At 41.4% G+C, this 9,788-nt stretch overlaps 1 protein-coding gene across 4 annotated transcripts; it reads right to left on the minus strand.

The window, feature by feature from the left end:
* Positions 1-832: 832 nt before the first annotated feature.
* On the minus strand, positions 833-9,391 carry anp32a (acidic (leucine-rich) nuclear phosphoprotein 32 family, member A). Of its 4 annotated transcripts, none has more exons than XM_037534559.1 (7): positions 8,065-9,391; positions 4,593-4,742; positions 4,303-4,425; positions 3,103-3,301; positions 2,791-2,909; positions 2,586-2,640; positions 833-2,396 (listed from the first exon to the last, which is right to left on the minus strand). In XM_037534559.1, the coding sequence occupies exons 1-7, from the start codon at positions 8,116-8,118 to the stop codon at positions 2,335-2,337; spliced, it is 762 nt and encodes a 253-aa protein (XP_037390456.1). In that variant the 5' UTR covers positions 8,119-9,391; the 3' UTR covers positions 833-2,334. The 4 variants fall into 4 exon arrangements, with proteins under 4 accessions (XP_037390456.1, XP_017559045.1, XP_017559043.1 ...); XM_017703556.2 differs by having other exon boundaries at positions 833-2,399; positions 8,065-9,386; XM_017703554.2 differs by lacking the exon at positions 8,065-9,391 and adding an exon at positions 6,760-7,351.
* Positions 9,392-9,788: the final 397 nt, after the last annotated feature.

Genomic DNA, 9,788 nt, shown 5'->3' on the forward strand with positions numbered 1-9,788 from the left:
GGCATAACATCATGACCTCCTTGTTTCTACACTCACTGGCCATTTTATCTGCTCCACTTACTATATAGGAGCACTTTGTAGTTCTACAATTACAGACTGTAGTCCATCTGTTTCTCTGTATACTTTGTTAGCCCCCTTTACCTATATAGAACTATATCGAGTTACCTATATAGCACCTATATAGAAAGTGGAGCTGATAAAATGGCCAGTGAGTGTAGAAACAAGGAGGTGGTCATGATGTTATGCCTGATCAGCGTATATCAGTAAGTCAAGTGTAGCACAGAATGCTATTTATACATTAGCCAGAGGTGGATAGTGTAGCCTCAACCCGTGCTCAAGTAAAAGTGTTACTTCAGCAAAGCTAAGTTTGAAAGTACCAAGTGCAAAAAATGGTCAATGAGCATAGAAACAAGGATCATAATGTTATGCCTGATCAGTGTATAGAAAGTCAGCTGATAGTTAACTGGGCTGTTGGTGAAGATGTAGTGCTAGGGTAGTGCACATAGGCAAGTGCACTCCTTACACAAAATCTTGACACAGATGAAGTTTTTTTTTTTTTTTTACCTGTTATGGTTGCCAATCCAAAAGGGGGGGGTGCATGTTTGAAATATCCACTAAAGCAACAATTGTTTTCATACTTGTAACAAACAGGCAATGGATCTCAAGGTTTTCAAACATATGCAGCACAGACTCTCCACTTGGAAACATCAGTATCAACCAGCCCTAAAATGGGCTTTATTCACCCCTATCCATGCAACAGAATGGCTCCTGGAATATTATACTGACCTCGTTTTGTTATCATCTCTCTTACTGAGTGCAAAATACTAGCCTCTCATTTGACATGGTTTAATATCAGAAATGACACACACTGTAGGATATCAGTGTAATTACGTGCAACCTGTCTGAACTGCTTGTCTTGGAGAGCAAACACGTGGACACTCCTGAAAAGACTACCTGGTAGGGAAAAAAATAAAAAAATAAAGAACATGCAACACTCCTCGTTACCAACAGGCAGTGAAGCATTCATGAATACTGTCTCAAAAGGCACCTCAAAATAGCTCTGCTCCAACAAGAACGCTGACTTCTGTCTCAGTCACATCTAAAATTTCTTGATTTTAATAATAAAAAAAAACAAAAGAAACAAAAAAAAGTGTAGAATTAGAACCACCAAATACAGCTCAGAATGCCTTTTGCTTAAATAATCGTGATAGCATCTCTGAATATTTACAAAAATATCCAGACACAAGAAAAAAAAAAAAAAAAAAAAAAAATTCACAAAAATACAAGCTAATTTCCTTTCCCTGAGCTTACAAATACAATTTCAACGAGACTGAATTTGATGGAAATCTAAAATATCAGTGGTGACACCACAAACACTTGCGCAAGATTCACACATTAAATAATGTGCCAACTACTGACCTATATGGATAAATCACATGCTCAGAGGTTCACTGTGAACATGAAATCAGTACATTCCTTTTTGAACACCGATTCCCAAAATTACGTTACAGCTGCATGTGTTTTCATTCATTTTATTACAGTTAATGGTTACAACTGAGATTAACTGTGAAAATGTCTGCCATTATCAAAGGGAATAGAAAAAAATATATTTGGTCATTATTTACAAAGAACACGAAACCTCTGAACTACCCACGCAAGGAGGAGAAGGGGTTTAGGAGTCATTTGACAAGGGCAGACATTCAGCTCTAAACATTAAAATAAAAATAAAATAAAAATATAAATCACATTGAGAGGTTGTACTGTGCATGTTCAAGCAGATCTTTACGTCTCCTCCATGCCTGAACAGCACGTCACATGATGATGACAACACTAAAGAGACGCAATGTACACAAATAAAAGATGTGATAAAAAAGTGGGTAAGAAAACGCTCGCTCTTGAAATCCAGTAGTCAACTTTAAAATAGAGCCAGACATGCTGTTTTAAAAGGTTTTTGGTATTTTTTGTCTTTTAAATACATAAGTCATACCCAGCAATCTGTATAAGCTTTTAGGCATCAACAGTAAAGAGGGGGAAAAAAAAAAATTTACAAATTTTCTGGCAACAGGAAATTTCCACTACTGTGTTGCCAGCCATCTGTAGAGGTTTTGGAGAAAAAGAAGGGGTTCAAACCTAAGGTAAAAAACAAAAGAAACAAACAAACAAAAATAAATTTAAAACAAAACAAAAACCCTAATATTTAAACTGTGTTCTTGTCTGTTTACTAACCCACCCCTACCATTTGCATACCTTCCCATACCACCGCAAAACAACATTAGGACATAGAAATAGAGGGTTAAAACAGTCAGATCACAAAGGGGACCCAAGAGTGCATGTTCAGTCATCATCCTCCTCTCCTTCTTCATCCAGCTCCCTTTTCCTCTTCTGACCCCTCTCCTCTTCTGAAACAATAGGGAATAACTTTTTATTCATCTGCATATTATATATATATATATATATATATATATATATATATACACACACACACACACACACACACACACACACACACACACACACACACACACACACACACACACCTATTAGCTATCGTTTTCAGCCAAAGCTAAAACAGGTCATGCACTTACCATAGTCTTCCTCATCATCAACTTCTCCATCATTTAAGTCTTCTTCCTCCTCTTCCTATGATATAAAAAAATTGTGTGAGATAAAATGCTATTTGGATACAATCCGATTAGCAATTTCACATCCCTTCTTCAGCCATCAGCCATCAAATGTGCAGACAAAAGTTCTGGATTTCTGGCGAGCTGTACGGTTTTATGCAGCATTCACCTCTCCACTGACATCTTCTTCCTCTTCCTCTTCCCCTTCCTCCTCATCCTCATCTTCACCCTCTTCTTCATCTTCATCTCCTGGGGCTGCATCTTCATCATATTCCTCCTCTTCTACTTCTACAGGCACAGTCAGTCATGTTATTAACAGGTCATTAAGAAGATACAAATGTACAAATGAAATCTCAAAGATAAAGGGTTAAAGGAAACAGACTTTTCTCTATCTGGACATCAGAACAAGTATACATGCATGTTACAGATGTACAAATGATTTATTTATATTAGCATGAGTAATGCATGTTAGAACCAATACCATCTTCATCATCTTCATCGTCATCCAGTCCCTCAACATAGGCCTCTGCATCAGAGTCAGGTGCCTCTTTATCCTCTTTGTCGTAGCCATCAAGATACGTCAACTGAGGCAGCAGCTTAAAGACGTTTTCTCTGTAGTCGTTCAGGTTTGTCACCTCACAGTTGAACAAGTCTAAACTTTTGAGGCTTTCCAATTTTTTCTGTTGAAATACAAAGCAAGTGTCACCAGTTAGAAGAACAAAATCAATTTGAATATTATACCTTAATTCCTTCAAAAGCTTAGAATCACTTGCCATATTAACCAATTTGTTTAATATAAAATTATAGCCCACAATACAATGGTACAAACTATTTGCTAAAAGTTATTTTACCCATATTAGTCAATGTTTCAAGAATTCTATTAACAGTTATTCAATCATATTAGAAATATCTGTGTATAAGAATAATTTTATACATGCATGTTCAACCGAATTTGATGCCAGACATTGATGAACAGGAGTCCCAAGGTTTTGAAAAGTAGGGTATACAGCATATATTACAAATATGCAGTCATGCGGTGCAACATTAAAATAGTGCAAATAATCAAATACACTGAACACCAGCAATAAATCTTGATTTAACAGCATGATTCATAACAAACTTCAACTCTACAAATCATTTTAAAACACCAGAGCTTGGCTTATATTATTTTGGTCCATTTACATTACTTAGTTGAAGATTTTAGATTGCTTTTATATTGTTCATATTTCAAGATTAATGCTACACTGCCTAGAATGCAACCAATTTCTTGCTAACAATACTAATTCTATTCTTAGTACACTTAAATGACAAACACTGAGTAAAACTATTTTGGGATTCTACAACTCATCTCTGTGGGAGAACCCGGTTATTGTCAGCTTCCTGTAGAACTGTTAAAAGAAAGGAAGACAGAAACTAATACAGAAGTAGGAACTTATGTCTGATGACCTTATTTTACAGGATTGGGACAGGGTTCTAATGACAATATCCACACAGCAGGTACATGAGGACAGGTGCTGCTGGTATGTTACAGGTAATGTTTATTTTTTGATGTACCTTGTGGAAATCAAACTTCTATGGCTATGAAATGCTTTCCCAGTGCTCACAACTTCAAAAGTCAGAGAGTAGCCTATTACATCTGGTTTCCATCATAGTGCACCACCTCCATATCCTTAAAACTCACCAGGGGTTCGATGGTACTGAGGTCTTTGATTTTGTTGCCACTGAGGTTGAGATGGGTGAGGTTGGGACACTTCTCTGCCAAGACCTCCAAACCACCTGAGATTCTGTTATCGCTGAGTTCCAGCTGTAGTAAACAGACATTTGTTTTTATTCAGAATCACAGTAAAAAAATAAATTATATATAATGTGTGACATACACACACACACACACACACACACACACACACATATATATATATATACACATACATACATACATACATACATACACACACACACACACACACATACCTTTTTGAGTTTGTTGAGCTTGGGTAAGTTAGCGACTGATGTTAAGCCTACATTAATTGTGCTTAAAAATTCCAGTTCCTCAAACTCATCTGTAAGGCCTTCAATTTTGCCTTCATTTGACCGACAGTTGTCGAGTACGAGTTCTTTCACCTAAGAGGGGAAAAAACACATGGCAAATGAGTTAGGGAATAAAATCATGTGGTAGTTTTAGCTTACGCTTAGCTTTTGTACCAGTCTCCATCAATGCAACTCCCAATGAGGCAGGAGGCGCTTTGTGTGGAGTAGCACTGGGTTCATGTTGCAAGCTTAAATTGAGCCACATCACGGCTGTTTCCAGCTTTTGACTCAGAGTGTAGCTTGCATGAATGGCAGCGAATGCTGTGTCTGCACGTCAGTAAAGGTAACTCAAAAGTAAAATAAAATGATCCAAGATCAACTTCTCTTTGTCTCGGAGGAAATAAAGCAGATCTCAGTATTGCACTAATGAAGGGTCGTCCATTTCAGAATGTTCTCCTACACTCCCATTAGGAGAAGAGATTAACAGCAGCATTTCATTGTAATCATTTCTGAAGACAGGTGAGGAAAGCATAAGGTCTCCTTCGGGGCCGTCACGAAAGAAAATGATGATCACTTTCCTTATGCAAATATTTTTCAGCTAAGCTTAAAGGGTCAGACACCAGAATCTAGTCAGGTGTGAGGCAATACTTTGTTGAAAGGGAGAAAATTCATGGGTTGTTTCTCAGGGTGTCTACACCCTTTAAAAACAGGTTCTTCAAAAGGTTCTTTCCTTAAGGTAACAGTTGCATATCTATAACTTTGACCACTGAAAGAGCCCTTTAAACGCATAAATGATTCGCTTCTCTATGATGGACAGTGTGCATCATTCATATGTTGGTTATACATTTCACCAAAAAGGACTCATCTACTGAACACCCCAACACACACACACACACACACACACACACACACACACACACGCTATAAGCATATTGTCCAATACTTCTAATATTATTAAATGGACAATGACCTGTCCAGGGTGTTTCCTGCCTTCTGCCCAATGACCGCTAGGACAGGCTCCAGCACCCGCGCGACCCAGAAGGATAGGCGGATTAGATAATGCGTGTTTAAATCCGAGAATTATGCCATCTAACGTTATTCCACTTTAACATTGACAACCTACAGTCACAGATTACGAACGTACATCAAATATGCCTTGAAGAACGAGGGAGGAAACATTTCACATCAACACGTAGGCCAAACTAATCCATCAATCCACCTACGAGGTCACTGCCCAAGCTAGCACTCAGGTTCATGTAATCATAAGCTACAATCATGCCGAAATAATGACCTACCCTCTCAAAATACCGACTTACTATGTCAAAATAATGACTTATGAATGCCGACTTATGATTTTCTCAAAACTATAACTGATTCAACATAAGGTCAACAATTCGATCTACTGTTCTTGTTAAAGTCATATCTGGGGAAATAAGTCTATCTGAAAACAATAACGTAATTATCCCGAGATACTAAATCGATATTATGACACACTGCTGCCAGAAACAAGGAACGAAACAGGCGACTTTCTGTCCTCTACCTGGCGGGAACGGGCTTCCAAACATCCAAACGCTGAAACGAGCCCCACATTTTTACCATGACTCCCACCGTTTCCCCCCCAACAGAAACAAAATGGCTGACTCCGCAACGAGCGATGCCGCTTCGTTTCCAGCAGCAGTGTTTAATACCAACAACGAAGGAAAAGCGAGTTTAAAACACAGAGTGGGAAGTGTAAACACGGGCCAGGTTACGAGTCCCTCGAACTGCGGGCCATTACATGGTCCTGGGAGCCCGAAGACAACGTAACTGGGATCAGTTTCTTGGTCCAATTTTCCCGTTCCACCTTAAACTGTGCAGCAGTCCTTTCAGGCGCCTGGTGTAACTGCTGCAACATTTAAGGTTTAACGGGAAAATTCGAATAAGAAGCTGGCGAATGAAAAGCAAACTTCAGCCTCGTCCGAAGACACGGAGCGGAGACTTGAGGAGTAGGAGGGGCAGGTAACGCGTGATAGCCTGAATGCTAACGTTATCGAGCCGAAAGGACTTCACTGACTACACGATTAAAGCGGATTTCGAAAATAGGAAAGTGCTTCGAGCGGGTCTTTCTCACATTCAGTGGCAGCCTCGTTAGGTCGCTCGGACCCTGGTGCTGGTAAATAGCTCGGGTAAACGCTGTGCGCCTTTGTTGCTGGTTAAAATGGCGGCTTGTCCTAGATATGTGAACTAGAGCAGCGCCGCTCCGAGTTGCGTAGAGAGCTCGCATAAAACACTCAGCCCTGTGTAAATAACACGGAGAGCCAGCCACGCGTCTCAAAACAGCCGGATCATATTCGTTTCGCCTTCAGACCGGGCGTGCTTCGATTGGAGGGGGGAAATTACGGTTATTAACGTTACTTGTCTAATTACATTTACAGCACGGGCTGTTTTTGGAAACGTAGCTACAGAGGAACAATGTCAGGGACTTTTGGGATCTGGCTGAACTGAAAACGAAGTGTATAGTTCAGGGAACACGAGGAGGCTGACGATCCACCGAAAACGTCGATCATATATTCTAGAGTGCCGTTTTGGTGGCCCTAACGCGTCATTTTGCAATCGGTATCGTCGACATAATGCAGTTTTAATTGCGTTTGGGCGCCTTTTACGCAACTGGAGAGGCAACGACACTGAAAACTGCACGGCGATCGCGTGGTTGTTCACTCCACATCACACATAAAAGCCGAATCGTGTAAGCAGAAGAAAAGAAAACAGGTCTGAAAGGGAGGCGGTCGGGTTTGATGCAGCCCGGTTAGATTAAATCATTTAGATTAATTCCACTTATAATACTAATTAGAAAAAATCCCCAGGATGTGCTTACTTTATCAGGTCGTCACTAAGGCTGACAGTCAAATGTCTACTGAGCGATTCGAATTGCTCCCACAAGTTAGGCCAGAGATACGGACAAGCGCTGCTGTAGATTCATACACGAATAAGCTGAAGGTGTGAGACAGAAAGGCTTGAATCTGGGCTGCTTTTTTGCAGCGCTGTAGAGATGCGAAGGAAAAAGGGCGCGTTCGGGAGTAAAGTTAAAAATATGGCTTCTCACTCTCACTCTCTCTCCCCCTCTTTCCCTTGTTTATACACGAGCTACATAAAGCGTGTTACCGGGCATCGATCAAAGCGCCTCCTGGTAAAAAGAAAAAAAAGTTGAGAAAAGCAACGAAACTGTGAAACTCCGCATGTAAACACAGCGGGCTGGACGTTCAGCAGGGCTGTAGCCCCCCGTAACGAAGTCGCCTCAAAACTTTTCATTCAAGACAGTCGAACTTGACGCGTGCACGTCCAGCGCTGTCCATCTACCCTCGGCTCACAGCCTGACCGCGTTTTACACCAAAAATCTCACGGCTTCTACTACAGTCATACAAAAAGAGCTGCTTACGTCTGACGGCGTCCGGTTTCGCAACTCCAGATGAATTCTCTTCTTCATATCCATCTTGCGCGGCGATTGTGAATGACGGTCTTACTTATTTTTTTTCTTCTTCTTTTTTTTTTTCTTTTTTAAAAAAAAACAGAACCCAGTTAGACTTGGGAGTCTCTGCTGCACATTGAGCTATAGCCCCTTTTACAAACTAGAGCTGCCCCGGTCTCCCAAACTTGATGCCTCAGGAGGTGGGAGTTGGGTGTGGGATTGTCGTCACCACAAGCCAATAGAAGTCGCCCAATAAAATGTGAACGTGCCTAGAGCAAGCTGCTCGACCAATGAGGGGCAGAGCTGAGACTGGGTGGGGTTACCGGGAGGGTTTGGTTGACCCCGTAAGGCTGTTTTAGGGTGACATCTATGCGATAAAATCATCCGAAGTGTTGAAGGCGCCAGAGACTGCAAACTGAACGAAGGCGTAGTTTGGTCTGTGCGAGTAGATCAACCTGACAGAGCGTAAACACATCGTCAGCGCAGGGATCCTACATACGATTTTGCAATAAAGTGGATTAACGCAGCGTCATGTGAATGCTTGAGTATTTGCTTCATGGAACCAAAGCAGGTGAACGGATCATAACAACTTGCCGCAAGTAGCCTAACCCATATTTCCAAAGAAACGAGACCACAAAATCCACCATAAGGATAAAAAGGACCCCTCCCCCTACCCAAGCCTAAGCACTGCACAATGGTAAAATGGTTAAAGCACCAATTCCACTAAACTAGTCCACCTCGGGTCACTTTTCGGAGACGTCCTCTTTCTTTAGAGCTACACATCGCAAAGCGAGATCAAACACAGACTCGCATCACTACTTAGGTCTCCTATCCATGTGGTCATCAACTTATCCGAGCTGATCAAATCCTCATGGCGTAAACTACAACTGGGGTGTCAACACAAGCAGCCTTAGACATCGACGTAGGCTGATCAAATCAATATAATCCTGAGAACTGTGAGCTGAAAATGCAGAATATTCATTGCACTGAGCTTAGTGATCGGAGTCGCCTGCTTATTAAAACTATTGGTGTTTATGAGCGCTCTGTGGCACTACGGCACCCCACCCCCTCGTCTTCTTAAAAAACACTGTCACATGCGTTTGACTGCCACATGGCTCGCTCCAACCAGCAGCCCCCGATGCGCCATACACAGTTCAAACCAGCCAACAGCGTGTAAGGAGGGAGCGCTTCACTTCCGCGGGTATTGTTGGTAAGGAGGGAAAACACAGGCGCGCGCGCGCGCGCACGCACACAACAACACACGTTCACACAAGGTCACCTGACTGCTCGGCGCCATCTTGTCCGCAAAAAACAACGCATTCCAACAATCGGAAAACCATTTATTGATGCTTAAAATGAGCAAAAAGTAGCAGACTTTACCTACAATTGTGCTGATTTCTGTGTGCTGCTCCTCTACCCCTTAGAAAAAGAAAGAAAAAGCACGGGAGAGCGAGTGCGTGGCGCGTGCTCGCTTTCACAAGCTCACCGGCTGAGAGCGCATTTTCACGGGCGACTCTGGCGTTTATATCATGATTTCTTTTCTTTCTTTCTTTTTTTTTTTTGCTTGTTGTTCGAGATCAGTTCATACCAGGCCATTTTGGGTTTCTTTGCCTGTGAAGCAAAGGAGAAAAAAAAAAAAAAACCTCGTCTTCTCTCGACGTGGCTACTCGTTCCAACCCGCGCAAGCAAGCTAA

This window comes from Pygocentrus nattereri, chromosome 25 (genome assembly GCF_015220715.1).
Source record: "Pygocentrus nattereri isolate fPygNat1 chromosome 25, fPygNat1.pri, whole genome shotgun sequence".
Classification (NCBI taxonomy): domain Eukaryota; kingdom Metazoa; phylum Chordata; class Actinopteri; order Characiformes; family Serrasalmidae; genus Pygocentrus; species Pygocentrus nattereri.